Here is a 15,674-nt window from a genome sequence, read left to right as displayed (position 1 = left end):
AAAGTGAATGGTGTGTGGAGTCCCACAGGAACATCACTCAGATCTTTGTTCCTCATACTCTACATCACACATTATTAACCATTTCCTGCATGGATTCCCCTGGATCTAGCATCAGGGAGGCACAGTGCTGCATCTAGTACAGATGCTGCTCCACAGGCCTCAGCACCCTGGGTCCAATTGGAATTCAAATTCCTCCACAGCAGCTGCAACTGAGGAAATGATTTGTCATAGGGACATCTCTCACTAAAATGAACAAGTTCTCTCAAAAGGTGATCCGTAATATCCTCCTGGAATGACCCCCTGGATTCACGATAGGTGTTCAGTGTTCCAGGCCTGGTGTTTGGTGAATGCTGTGCCCTGGAATCGATGCTGATGTTTGAGGTCTGATGGTCCAATCAGAAATCAGGAAGTCAAGGCCCTGAAGGCTTTGTGGGCCAAGTTCTGATGTCTCCAGACAGACTGAAGGTATTTATGCTAAAGTCAGACTTGACACGGGTTCTCAAGTTACTTTACTCTACAGATCTTTTTCAACAGGCTTTTGACTCATTTCCTGTTGGCTCCTATCAGTGCCCTTGAAGTTTGGGGGCTTAGTGCTGATGATTACCCTCATGATGGTTTTTTGTCGTTGACACTGGTGTATTCAGGAGCAGATATTGCGGTAGCTGAGACTACAAATACACTTGTGTTGGTTTGCTCAGATCCAGTTGTCAAGGGTAAAGCTGACATTCTTGTGGGAACAAACACTTCTATTGCAAACATGAGTAAATCTGCAGATGCTGGAAATTCAAACAACACACATAAATGCTGGTGGAACACAGCAGGCCAGGCAGCATCTATAGGGAGAAGCACTGTCAAATTTCGGGCCGAGACCCTTTGTCAGGACTAACTGAAAGGAAAGATAATAAGATTTGAAAGTGGCGGGGGAGAAATGCGAAATGATAGAAGACTGGAGGGGGTGGGGTGAAGTTGTTATGCATCTGTTTTTGAAAAATTCAATCAAAAGATTGAAAAAGAAAGAAATAATCTCCTCTATTAGGAAAGTTGACATTGAAGTCAGTCAACTTTGATGACTCACCAATACCAGAGGATTGGGAAAAGAGAATAACTGATAAGATGTTGGAACACAAAGACATCTTTCCTGCTGACAAGATTGCTGTTGGTTGTTCCATGAGTACTCACCACACTATCATAGTGACAGAAGACACACCTTTCCATTCATCACCATCGGAGATTGAATTCACGGTGGGATAGTTAACTCATTGTGAGCCTACAGTGAGGGAGTTTCAGTTACAAGGTCTATCTCTAACTCTTCCCCTTCCCTCTCTGGATCACACCGGTATCTCCATGGATTTTCCAGCCCCTCACTGACCCTGCTCCCAGATGGTCTCCACATCGGATCGTGTGGAGTTTGCGATCTAGGATCAGAATAGTAACCACCATGCCAGCTACTGATGGCAATTCTGGACAGAATTGTTCCTGGAGAAACTCAACAGGTCATGAAATCCATGTCCATCACAATAACCGTACTGTGGGACTTGCACAGAATATCTTTCTTTACTTTGAGTTATCTGAAGGACAATGGTGTCGGGTTGATAATAGCAACACCAACATTGAATTGATTCTCCATATCGTGGTTATATTAAATCCTTACAGTCACAGATCTTCCCTCTGGTGAGGCTGGCAGTCACAGAAAATGCCAGAAATCCTATGATGCAGTTACACTGGTGGGAACCCATTGTTTTGTTACAAGTTGCATATTTGTCACAGGGCGAGTATTCACAATTGTCGATATCTGTGAGAAAGGACAAAATCGTTCACAATGATAAACACTGTTTGCTCCTTGTTACAGGTGCACTCTGTGGGTCTGCATGAAGCAAAACATAGGCATGTTGCTAAACACAGACCAGACCTACCTTGGAACAAACAATTCAGTGATTAAAATGTTAAAATTGTACAAGGCATTGGTAAGTCCAAATTTGGAGTATTGTGTACAGTTCTGGTCACCGACTTATAGGAAAGATGTCAACAAAATAGAGGGAGTACAGAGAAGATTTACTCGAATGTTACCTGGGTTTCAGCACCTAAGTTACAGGGAAAGGTTGAACAAGTTAGGTCTTTATTATTTGGAGCATAGAAGGTTGAGGGGAGACTTGATTCAGGTATTTAAAATAATGAGGGGGACAGATAGAGTTGACGTTGATAGGCTTTTTCCAGTGAGGGTAGTGGAGATTCAAACAAGAGGACATGAGTTGAGAGTTAGGGGGCAAAATTTTAAGTGCAACATGAGGGGGAATTTCTTTACCCAGAGGGTGGTAGCTGTGTGGAACGAGCTTCCAGTCGAAGTGGTAGAGACAGGTTTGGTAATGTCATTTAAAGTAAAATTGGTTAGGTATATGGACAGGGAAGGAATGGAGGGTTATGGGCTGAGTGCGGGTCAGTGGGACTAGGTGAGAGTAAGCATTCGGCACAGGCTAGAAGGGCCGAGCTGGCCTTTATCTGTGCTGTAATTGTTATATCGACTCCTTTGCTTGCATTTTCGGAAACAGCTCTATTTCCATCTTTATTTTTCCCATTCAGGGTTCTTTAGAAGACCCTGCCCTGCAGTTACACACTGACATAGGTTCTTTGCGGGAATGGGACCTGTTCTCAGGGTTTCAGGAATGCCTGTTGTTCGGCACACCGAGGGTTCAGCCTGAGAGTCCGGCTCGGATTCAGAAGCTTAAGATCTCGGGGCTCTGGAGACGGGCGGATCGAGGGTCGGTGTCACAGCAGGAGACCCGTGTATTGTTAAGGGAGTCGGGATATCTGCTGTGGGCCTGAAGACTCGGGATCTGTGCAATCTTCAGACACAGAGCTCGAAAAAAGCAATGTAACAGACTTTTAACATCGTAAACCAGCGGGTTCTTGTTATGTCTCCCACTCACTGGGGAGAAAATGGAGACACCTCCTTCTCCCTTATCAGGGAGAGAGAGAACCTGTGGAATGTCAAATGCCAGATGAAATGTGAAGTCTGTGGGGTAACTGCAAGACTGTCTCTTTGCTATTGCTTTGCTCACGGTGAGTGCTCGGAGACGGTCCCAATGCTTGCGTTATTTGCTGGTGGGGGAGGGGGATTGTTGCTCGCTGCTCTTACGCGCGTGAGGGAGGGGAGCTGGGGGGACTTTGGGGTTCTTATGTTTATCTGTCGTTCATTCTTTGGGACACTTTTCTGTTTTCATGGATGTTTGCGAAGGAAAAGCATTTTAGGATGTATATTATATGCATTCCTCTGACATTAAATTGGACCTTTGAACCTCCCAGTGGAGAGGTGTACTGGATGCCCGTAGCTCTACTCATCTTTAATGTTGCCCTGACCCCAGAACGGGGTTGATCACATCTCAGTCCCAATAGATTTCCCAGCCCCTCCACTGAATGGGCTCAGAGAGTAACATGTTGGTCCATGTGGGAACTTGGGATGCAGGATTGTAGTAGTAGTGACCACGGGAGCTAGCACTGTCAATCAGATTGGACACAGTCCTCACAGTTGTATTGCTTGATCTCCTGTGTCCAAAGGACCTGCCTAGTCTATAAATTCTGTCCCTGTATCTAAAAATATCTGGAAATAATGATAAAATGAGAAAACATCATCGTTTACCAACCATGCGATTTACACAATGCAGACCCTGTGAGTTAATTCTTTAATTCCAAGAATATCTTCAAGATAATCCAGGAAGATTGATGACACCCTCAGAGCCTTGTGATTAATTTTCATTTTCATGGTGATATAAAGTCTCTACCTTCACAAAACCTTCCTGCAGTGAGGCTGACTGTCGCTGGAGTTGCCTGAAAACCTGCATTACAGTTGCAAACGTAGGAACCTGATCTGTTGTAACAAGTTGTGAGGGGGTGACACGGAGAGGCTTCACACTCATTGATATCTATTACTCGTCTCTCACTTTCTCCTGGACATCGGTGTGGCTGTACAAATTCACATGGGACAAGCTACACCTGAACTTTGGTGGGACATGAGTCCTTGTTTCAATCCTGACCAGACCATCTCCCTCAGCTTTCTCCAGTCCATCAACAATTGCATTGGTGCTGCTTCCTACAATATTACAGAACTAAGAAATGTTACCATTTTAGATGCCAAACTCCAAGCTCCTCTCATCTTTGCATGGTCCATCTCTGACTATTCCCCTCCGTGTCCCCATGGATTACTCAGACCCTCACTGAACCTGCTCTGAGAGGCTGACATTAGACTGTGTGGGAGTTTGGGAATCAAGTTTGCAATAGTAATCACCATTGCAGCCAGAGGTGCCTCCTCCAGTCACACCTGTCCCTGGACAATGCAGTACTCTGTTTCTTGTTCCGAAAGGAACATGACCGGTCAATGAATTCATTTCACAAAGTCTGCAATATAAAGTCATGGAATAATAGAGCAGAAAAAAAGAACCTTTGCTGACCACAATGAGCTATTCCCAGTTGCTTGTCAGTCCCTTTTCCCTTCCCATTTGAACTAGTGATCAGATTTATCAAAGGAAACAACAGAAAAAGACAATGATAACTTCCCCACCTCCCACAATTACTCCCCTGTGCAATTTACACAGGACAGAGCCTATTAAATTCTTCTTTAGTTGGGGGACTCTGTAGGTGAATTGTGGAGGACTGATATCCTCAATCAAATGGGATTTATTCTCCATTTTCATGTTGAGACAAAGTCCTTACCTTCACAAACTTTCCCTGCCATGAGGTTGGCGGTTGCAGGTAATGCCTGAAACCCTGCGTTGCAGATGCACTGGTAGGATCCCATTACGTTGATACAAGTTGCATGTTCGTGACAAGGTGAGGACTTGCATTCATCGATATCTGTGTGAACAGGGAAAATCTCTCTCAATAGTAAACATGGATTGCCCCCTTTTATACCTGGGCTCTGTGGGTCGGGATGGAGCAACTCAGCACTGTGTTGTTTAATCCAGAGAAGACCTCTGCTGGAACAAAGGATTGAGTGAGTATTCTTGGGAAGAGGCATTATGGTCTGAGAAAGAAAATCAAGTGAATGGATTAACAAACAGGTGGAATTGACTCAAGGAACCAAATGGTCAGTCACCTGTTAGAAACTGGGATGGTTGGTACCCTGCTCTCCATTTAATGAGCTTATTGATAACAGTGTGGAAGGTCGGCAGCAGCCTCACCTTCTGTACTGGAGCTGCTTTTCACTGGATGGGAGCAGGGGAGGAAAGAGGACTCTCTGTGCTCCACTCCTCTTTAATGTGACTGTGGCATGAGCAGGTTTAGTCACATGTAAATTTCAGTTAATTGCCCACTCCCTCCCTGAATCTGCATTGGAATGTCAGCATTGGAAATACTCAATAGGTCAGGCAGCATCTGTGAATGGGAAACAGAATGCTGGGAGATTCCAGCATCATCCCTGGTTTCAGATTTCCAGCATGCTCGACTCTGCATCCTTCATTTTCATTTTACTTTCTCTTTAATTGTGGCCATTCATCCATTACCTGGATGCATTGTGTCTCCTTTAACAACATGGTCTCACCACTCTATCAGGGACACACTTTCTTGTCTCCTTTTCTCACGTTTCCAGTTCCTCATTCCACAGCTGCTGTCAGATCCTCAGAGCTTCCCCACTTCCTCATTTGAGATTTCCAACTTCACAGTTTGCAGTACTTAAGCCATAAGACATTGACCCATTGAGTCTGCTCCACCATTCCATCGTGGCTGATCTATTATCCCTCTCAACCCCATTGTTCTGTCTCTCCCTGTAACGTTTAATTCACTTCCTAATCTATCATCTATCAACTTGCACTTTCCTTCAACAATATTTTTATTGCTTTTTAAATAAAGAGAACATAGTGTAAAGGAGATTTGTGCAGTGCATAACAAATGTCATAACTGTACAACTCACATTCATGAAAGAGATGCACGCATAGTGCAAACATTATTCCCCACTCTGCTTCCCTCTTCTCTTCTCCTCAGCAACCTATCATCTCCCTCTGTTGTCCCTCCACCTCCCCTTTCTCCCTCAGTTCACTCTCCTCCCCTATAAGCTTTCTCTTCTTCAGCCCATTTTACTTTCTCCACCACTCTCCTCCCAGCTTCTTACTTCATACCTCCTCCCCCTCCCACCTACATTCTCCCTCACCTGACTTCACCAATCACCTGTCAGCTTGTCCCCTTCCCTCCCCCCACCTTCTTATGCTGGCTTCTTCACACTTCCTCTCCAGTCCTGATGAAGGGTCTCAGCCCAAAATGATGACTGACTGTTTATTTCTCTTATTAGATGCTACCTGATACACAACCCACACTGACCCAATCTCAACCCCTGACCCCACGGCCCCTACACACCCCACACTGACCCAACCTCAAACCCCACCCCACTGTCCCTACATACCCCACACTGACCCAACCTCAGCCCCCCACCCCCACCCTACTGCCCCTACAGACACCACACTGTCCCAACCCCAGACTCACTCCTTACATTCCACTACACACCCCACAGAGACCCAAACTCAGCCTCACACCCCAGTCCCTACACAGCCCACACTGACCCAACCTCAACCCCCACCCCACTGTCCCTACACACCCCACATTGACCCAACCTCAACCCCCAACCCACTGTCCCTACACACCCCACATTGACCCAACCTCAACCCCCCCAACCCACTGTCCCTACACACCCCACACTGACCCAACCTCAACCCCCCACCCCACTATCCCTACACACCCCACATTGACCCAACCTCAACCCCTACCCCACTGTCCCTACACACCCCACACTGACTCAACCTCAACCCCCACCCCACTGTCCCTACACACCCCACACTGACCCAACCTCAACCCCCCCAACCCACTGTTCCTACACACCCCACACTGACCCAACCTCAGCCTCACACCCCACTGTCCCTACACACCCCACACTGACCCAACCTCAACCGCCACCCCAGAGTCCCTACACACCCCACACTGACCCAACCTCAGCCCCCCACCCTACTGATCCTACACACCCCACACTGACCCAACCTCAGCCTCACACCCCACTGACCCTACACACCCCACACTGACCCAACCTCAGCCCCCCACCCTACTGTCCCTACTCACCCCACACTGACCCAATCTCAGCCTCACACCCCACTGTCCCTACACACCCCACACTGACCCAACCTCAGCCTCACACCCCACTGTCCCTACACACCCCACACTGACCCAACCTCAACCCCCACCCCACTGTCCCTACACACCCTACACTGACCCAACCTCAACCTCCACCCCACTGTCCCTACACACCCCACACTGATCCAACTCAGCCCCCCACCCCCCACCCCACTGCCCCTACAGACACCACACTGACCCAACCCCAGACCCCCACCCCATTGTCCCTACACACCCCACACTGACCCAACCTCAACCCCCACCCCACTGTCCTTACACACCCCTCACTCACCCAACCTCAGCCTCACACCCCACTGACCCTACGCACCCCACAATGACCCAACCTCAACGCACCACCCCACTGTTCCTACACACCCCACACTGACCCAACCTCAACGCACCACCCACTGTCCCTACACACACCACACTGACACAATCTCAGCCCCACACCCCACAGTCCCTACACACCCCACACTGATCCAACTCAGCCCCCCACCCCCCACCCCACTGCCCCTACACACCCCACACTGACCCAACCTCAACCCCCACCCCACTGTCCTTACACACCCCTCACTGACCCAATCTCAGCCTTGCACCCCACTGTCCCTACACACCCCACAGACCCAACCCCAGCCTCACTCCTCACATTCCACTACACACCCCAAAGTGTCTCCTTGACAGTCAATGATACTTAGAAACTTGTAGAGACACAAGATGTTTTCTGTAGATGCTGGAAATCCAGAGCAACACACCTACAACTCAGCAGCTTTGTCAGAGACTGCGGAGGGAGAAATGGAGTTGATGTTTCAAAGTTTAAAACCCTTCACTAACACTTTGAAACACAAATTCATTTTCTTTGCAAAGGATCTCCCTGACTTGTATTTCCAGCATTGTCTATTTTGATTCTCAGCCCTCAAGAATCATTCTATTTTCACCTGTACAGACCAGCTGAGTGTCTCCCTCCTTCTGGTGATATCCAGCTTTGCAGACGCAGTAAAAAGACCCAGCAGAGTTACGACAGGTCATGTTCACTCCGCACGCATTTTCATCCTGGCATTCATCCACATCTGTTGTAGAGAGGAAGAGAGGTACAAATATTACCAACACAGATGTAGTCATAGAGTCATAGAGGACTACAGCACAGAAACAGGCCCTGCTGCCCATCTAGTCTGTGCTGAACTGTTATTCTGTCAGCCCCATTGACCTGCACCCAGAACATAGCCCTCCATACCCCTCCCATCTATGTATTTATTCAAATTACCATTAAATGTTGAAATTAAACCCATTTCCAATACTTCCACTGGCAGCTCGTTCCACTCTCACTCCACCCTCTGAGTGAAGATGATGATAATGACGACTGGAAAGTGAATGGTGTGTGGAGTCCCACAGGAACATCACTCAGATCTTTGTTCCTCATACTCTACATCACACATTATTAACCATTTCCTGCACGGATTCCCCTGGATCTAGCATCAGTGAGGCACAGTGCTACATCTACTACAGATGCTGCTCCACAGGCCCCAGCACCCCGGGTCCAATCGGAATTCAAATTCCTCCACAGCAGCTGCAACTGAGGAAATGATTTGTCACTGGGACATCTCTCACTAAAATGAACACGTGTCTTAAAAAGTCATCCATAATATCCTCCTGGAATGACCCCCTGGGTTTGGAAATAGGTGTCTGATGTTCGAGGCCTGGTGTTTGGTGAATACTGTCCCCTGGAATCGATGCTGACAATTGAGATCTGATGGTCCAATCTGAAGTCCAGAAGTCAAGGCCCATTGGCTGGAGCCAGATCTGCAGATCTCCATGACTCCACTGGGGAGGAAGAAACCTGGTGTCTGTAGGCCCAAGTCCGGTCTGCTCGAGGCCTGTCCTGGGGTTAAAGGACTGTGTATGTGCGTCGGTGGGAGGGAGGAACTGGGCTTGTTTTTGCTGTTGTTGCTTTGTTACTTCTTGTGTTCTGTGTTGTTCTTCTGAGCATTGTGGGCTTGCTATGTTGGCACTGGAATGTGTGGTGACACTCGTGGGCTGCCCCTAACACAACCTCGGGTATGCTGGTTGTTAGCACAAATGACACATTTCACTCTTGGTTTTATCTACAATCGAGAATCTCAACACCTGAATCTCGGGGATGGATACATGGTGAGCTTGCTAAGTCTAGCCCGACCCACCTTTGGAACTCACAAAGCAGAGGAAAGCTGCTGCAAAGGGTTCCCTTACTGAGGATAGGACTGGTATTTTCTGTTACAATTGTGAAGAAGGTGGACATTCCAAACGAGATTGTGAGCGACAGGAAAATCTTCAAAAAGTAAACCAGTGGGTAAAACAGAAAAAGATGGGAAACAACAAGTTACTTTACTCTACAGATGCTTTTCAACAGGCTTTTGACTCATTTCCTGTTGGCTCCGATCAGTGCCCTTGAGGTTTGGGGCCTTAGTGCTGATGACTACCCTCATGATGATTTTTTGTCGTTGACACTGGTGTATTCAGAAGCAGATATTGCGGTAGCAGAGACTATTGATACACTTGTGTTGTTTTGCCCAGATCCAGTTGTCAAAAGTAAAGTTCCCATTCTTGTGGGAACAAACTCTTCTATTGCAAACACGAGGAAATCTGCAGATGCTGGAAATTCAAGCAACACACACAAAATGCTGGTGGAACACAGCAGGCCAGGCAGCAACTATAGGGAGAAGCACTGTCGACGTTTCAGGCCGAAACCCTTCGTCAGGACTAACTGAAAGGAAAGATAGTAAGATTTGAAAGTAGTGGGGTGGGGGGGGAAATGTGAAATGATAGGAGAAGACCAGAGATCTGGAACATAGCTTCACCCTACCCCATCCAGTTTTCTCCTATTATTTTACATTTCCCCCTCCCCCTCCTACTTTCAAATCTCTGACTATCTTTCCTTTCAGTTAGTCCTGACAAAGGGTCTCGGCCCGAAACGTTGACAGTGCTTCTCCTTATAGATGCTGCCTGGCCTGCTGTGTTCCACCAGCATTTTGTGTGTGTAGCTTCCATTGCAAGAAGACTCATGGGAGCATGGAAAGAGAGAAAGGGAGAGAACTTTCTGAGAACTTCATCTATTCTCCCTGTATTCAGAGCTGCTTTTGAGAACGTGCAAGTTTCTCCTTTGCAGGGTGATGAGAATAAAAGAGGAACTGTGTGGTGTACTCAGTCTAAACCAGTCACTATACCTTCTGCCGGAGGAGTTCGAGTGACTGGAACATCCAGATTTTCAGGAATGCCCAGTGCCCCAACCACTTTTGTGGATGCTCCTGACGATCAGGAAGAAAAGCCACTCTTGTCTGCAGGAGTGCTGGTGAGACCTGAACTGCAGAAATCTTTGGCTGTCTATACTAACAGGAGAACAGTGATTGTCAGCAACACCTCAGGAGGAGGTGTCAGGAGTTTCTAGTTTCCCAGTTAAGAAAAAGGAAGAGAAATAGTCTCTTATTTCTATGTTTTTGTTTTTTTTTTCAATTTTAGGTTTTTCTTTCATCTTTTTATTTTTTTTCTGGTATCCTCTTTATATTTAGGGTTTGGGATGTCTATTATATGCTGTTACCTATCGTTTTTACTCATTTGTTAACTGCCAACAATGTAATCTCACTCCCTTTCTACTGTTGTGACTGTTAGGCATCTGTTTTTGAAAAATACAATCAAAAGATTGGAAAAGAAAGAAATAGTCTCCTCTATTAGGAAAGTTGACATTGAAGTCAGTCAACTTTGATGACTCACCAATACCAGAGGATTGGGAACAGAGAATAACTGATAAGATGTTGGAACACAAAGACATCTTTCCTACTGACAAGATTGCTGTTGGTTGTTCCATGAGTACTCACCACACTATCATAGTGACAGAAGACACACCTTTCCATTCATCACCATTGGAGATTGAACTCAGAGTGATAATAACTCATTTTGAGCCTACAGTGAGGCAGTTTCAGTTACAAGGTCTATCTCTAACTCTTCCCCTTCCCTCTCTGGATCACACTGGTATCCCCATGGATTTTCCAGCCCCTCACTGACCCTTGTGGAGTTTGTGATCTAGGATCAGAATAGTAACCACCATGCCAGCTACAGATGGCTATTCTGGACAGAATTGTTCCTGGAGAAACTCAACAGGTCATGAAATCCATGTCCATCACAATAACCCTACTGTGGAACTTGCACAGAATATCTTTCTTTACTTAGAGGTATCTGAAGAACAATGGTGTCGGGTTGATAATGGCAACTCCTACATTGAATTGATTCTCTATATCGTGGTTATATTAAATCCTTACATTCACAGATCTTCGCTGCAGTGAGGCTGGCAGTGTTGGAAAATGCCAGAAACAATATGATGCAGCTACACTGGTGGGAACCCACTGTGTTGTTACAAGTTGCATATTTGTCACAGGGCGAGTATTTACAATTGTTGATATCTGTGAGAAAGGACAAAATCGTTCACAATGATAAACACTGTTCGCTCCTTGTTACAGGTGCACTCTGTGGATCTGCATGGAGCAAAACATAGGCATGTTGCTAAACACAGACCAGGCCTTCCTTGGAACAAGCAATTCAGTGATTTTCTTGGGAAACGCCTTCAGGATGAGAAAAACCTGCAGAGTTGTAAATATAGCCTGCACCACTATGGGTAGTCGCCTTCCCATTATCAAGGACATATTCAAATTGCGATGCCATAAAAAGGTGGCATCTATCACTAAGGACCCCCACCACCCAAGACCTGCCCTTTTTGCAATAATACCATCAGGTAGGACGCACAAGAGCCTGACACATGCTGAGCATATTGTTTACAGCTTTTTCCTCTGCGACATCAGATTTCTGAATGGACAATGAACCCATAAATACCTTGTCACTATTTTTAAGTCAAGTCACTTTTATTGTCATTATGACCATAACTGCTAGTACAGTACATAGTAAAAATGGGACAACGTTTTTCAGGACCATGGTGTTACATGACACAGTACAAAAACTAGACTGAACTACGTAAAAAACAACACACTAGACTGCAGACCTACCCAGTACTGTGTAAAATGGACAAAAACAGTGCAGGCATTACAATAAATAATAAACAGGACAGTAGGGCAAGGTGTCAGTCCAGGCTTCGGGTATTGAGGAGTCTGATAGCTTGGGGGAAGAAACTGTTATAGTCTGGTTGTGAGAGCCCGAATGCTTTGGAGCCTTTTCCCAGTCAGCAGGAAGGAGAAGAGATTGTATGAGGGGTGCATGGGGCCCTTCATAATGCTGTTTCCTTTGCGGATACAGCGTGAAGTGTAAATGTCCGTGATGGCTGGAAGAGAGACCCCGATGATCTTCTCAGCTGACCTCACTATCTGCTGCAGGGTCTTGTAATCTGAGACGGTGAAAATTCCGAACCAGGCAGTGATGCAGCTGCTCAGGATGCTCTCAATACAACCCCTGTAGAATGTGATAAGGATGGGGGGTGGGAGATGGACTTCCCTCAACCTTCACAAAAAGTAGAGACCCTGCTGGTCTTTCTTTACTATGGAGCTGGTGTTGAGGGACCAGGTGAGATTCTCCGTCAAGTGAACACCAAGAAATTTGGTGCTCTTTACGATCTCTACCGAGCAGCCATCGGCAGGGAGTGGTTGCTCTGTGCCCTCCTGAAGTCAACAACCATCTCTTTTGTTTTGTTCACATTCAGAGACAGGTTGTTGGTTCTGCACCAGTCTGTTACTCGCTGCACCTCCTCCCTGTAAACTGACTCGTTCTTCTTGGTGATGAGACCCACCACCGTCGTGTCATCGGTGAACTTGATGATGTGGTTCAAGCTGTGTGTGTCAGCACAGTTGTGGGTCAGCAGAGTGAACAGCAGTGGACTGAGCACCCAGCCCTGGGGAGCCCCCGTGCTCAGTGTGATGGTGTTGGAGATGCTGCTCCTGATCGGGACTGACTGAGGTCTCCCAGTCAGGAAGTCTAGGATCTTAACTCTCCTTTCTCCCTACTTACTTAAAAAAGGAGGCGGTGCGAAGTTAAGATGGCGCTAAACATCGACTCTTTTGCTTGCATTTTCAGAAACAGCTCTCTTTCCATCTTTTATACCTTTATTTTTCCCATTCAGGGTTCTTGTGAAGACCCTGCCCTACAGTGACACACTGATATAGGTACTTTGTGGGAATGGGACCTGTTCTCAGGGTTTCAGGAATGCCCGTTGTTCGGCACGTCAAGTGTTCGGATCCTGAGAGTCCGGCTCAAATTCAGAAGCTTAAGATCTCGGGGCTCTGGAGACGGGCGGATCGAGGGTCGGTTTCATGGCAGGAGACACGTGTGTCATCGGGGGAGTCGGGATATCTGCTGTGGGCCCGAAGACCTGGGATCTGTGCAACCTTTAGGCACAGAGCTCAAAAAAAAGCAATGTAACAGACCTTTAATGTCATTAACCAGCAGGTTGTTGTTATGTCTCCCCGCTTGCTGGGGAGAAAATGGAGACACCTCCTTCTCCCTTATCAGGGAGAGAGAGAGAACCTGTGGAATGTCGAATGCCGGATGAAATGTGAAGTCTGTGGGATAACTGCAAGACTGTGTCTTTGCTATTGCTTTGCTCACGGTGAGTGCTCGGAGGTGGTACCGATGCTTGCTTTATTTGCTGGTGGGGGAGGGGGATTGTTGCTCGCTGCACTTACGCGCGTCAGGGAGGGGAACTGGGGGGGCTTTGGGGTTCTTATGTTTATCTGTTGTTCATTCTTTGGGACACTTCCCTGTTTTCGTGGATGTTTGCGAAGGAAAAGCATTTTAGGATGTATATTATATACATTCCTCTGACATTAAATTGGACCTTTGAACCTCCCAGTGGAGAGGTGTACTGGATGCCCGTAGCTCTACTCATCTTTAATGTTGCCCTGACCCCGGAACGGGGTTGATCACATCTCAGTCCCAATAGATTTCTCAGCCCCTCCACTGAATGGGCTCAGAGAGTAGCATGTTGGTCCATGTGGGAATTTGGGATGCAGGATTGTAGCAGTAGTGACCACGAGAGCTAAAACTGTCCGTTTTCTCCATTTTGTAGCATATGGATTAAGTCACGTTCCTAGCGGCTCTCTCTTTTAATATATTTTATATACCACTGACAGATCCCTTTTAGCTGTGATGATTTATTACTTCTACTGAAGGATTTACGACTTAGTTACAATGGCCGAAAAAAGTCATTCTGGTATTGAACTGAGAAGCGGCAAGACTTTCACTGAAATGGAACAAACGGAACAAACCAAGAAAACAGAAGAATCTGTTACATTAGGAGGAATATTTTCTTCAATACAAGACATGAAATCGGAATTCGGATCACTTAATATTAAAATTGATAAGCTGACCGGTTCAAACGGGAAGCTTGAAAAAACTATTTCTACGACTCAAGACTCTGAAAAATTTGGACTCAACTTCAAACATTTCAGCAGACTACAATCCGAATTTAGAATGAGCATGATCTATTCAAGCAAACTATTAAAGATCAAGGAATGAAGATATCTTCAATGGAAAAGAAAAATCAATGAAATTACCTCGGAACTATCTAAAACGAAGAAAAGAATGGTTGATTTAGATAGTAGAGGGCATCGGAGGAATTTACGTATTCTAGGACTGCCTGAAAATACTGAAGCTGGTGATCTGTTAAAATTCTTCTCAGATATGTTGTACTCACTTTTTAGTGAGACCCTGGAAGCTAGCCCTTTAATTGACAGAGCCCATAGAATTCCATTTTCTCAGCGTTCATCTGAATTACATCCTCGACCAATTATGCTTTCTCTGCATTATTATATGACTAAAGAAGCTATTCTTCAAGAAGCCATAAAGAAGTGGAAATTAATCTTTAACTCAGCACAGATTCATATAGTCGAAGACTATCCTCCTGAAATCTTTGCCAAAAGAAGGAAATACCAAGAAGTTATGAGTGAAATGTATAAATTAGATGTATACCCCTCCCTTCACTTTCCAGCAAAGCTGATAATTTTTCCTGAAAAATCTCAGTCACTGCGAATCTATTCTCCTCAGGAGGGAAGGGAGTACATTAAAAATCTTAAAGTTAAGCCTACTGAATAAAATATTAAAGTTAACCCAGTTACTCAATAGGCAATTCTGAAGTATTTGCTGTACGAGTTGTTTATGGATCTTCTGAGTTAAGCACGTCCTATACCTTTTCAGTCTTTGGTATGGGACGTGGCTGATTTAATTTTTTTTTTACCTTATTAATAATTAGTACATATATAACTGATTTGTAGGGAACCTTTATAGTATTGTACTCGAATGGTCCGTGTAGGACCAGTTGTGTACTAATTTTTTTATTTCTTTTATTTGTTTCAATACTTAAAGTTTTAGGTCTGTTTTATATATATACTCACTTACTTCTCTTTTTCGAGAGAAAGAATATTGTTTGTAATATTATTTGCTCAGATTTATTCTCTTTTTTTGAATATGTGTTTAAGATACTTTAGCTGATTCTAAGATGGCCGTTGTTGCTTATGTTTTTATTACTGTTAGGCATAACGTTATAGTAGCTGAATTCGGTTTGTGCC

At 45.6% G+C, this 15,674-nt stretch overlaps 1 protein-coding gene across 1 annotated transcript in view; it reads right to left on the bottom strand.

Annotated features, from left to right (window-relative positions):
- LOC132405908 (uncharacterized) overlaps nucleotides 1-15,674 on the bottom strand; it is a 213,147-nt gene that overhangs the window by 179,324 nt on the left and 18,149 nt on the right. The window contains exons 5-7 of the mRNA XM_059990886.1: nucleotides 11,430-11,570; nucleotides 4,705-4,845; nucleotides 1,652-1,792 (exon numbers count right to left, since the gene is read on the bottom strand). Of these exons, the coding sequence (XP_059846869.1) occupies nucleotides 1,652-1,792; nucleotides 4,705-4,845; nucleotides 11,430-11,570 (423 nt within the window). The remainder of the gene's footprint in view (nucleotides 1-1,651; nucleotides 1,793-4,704; nucleotides 4,846-11,429; nucleotides 11,571-15,674) is intronic.

The sequence above is a fragment of the Hypanus sabinus genome, chromosome 16 (genome assembly GCF_030144855.1).
Source record: "Hypanus sabinus isolate sHypSab1 chromosome 16, sHypSab1.hap1, whole genome shotgun sequence".
In the NCBI taxonomy this organism is placed as follows: domain Eukaryota; kingdom Metazoa; phylum Chordata; class Chondrichthyes; order Myliobatiformes; family Dasyatidae; genus Hypanus; species Hypanus sabinus.
This window is presented reverse-complemented; position numbering and strand designations above follow the sequence as displayed.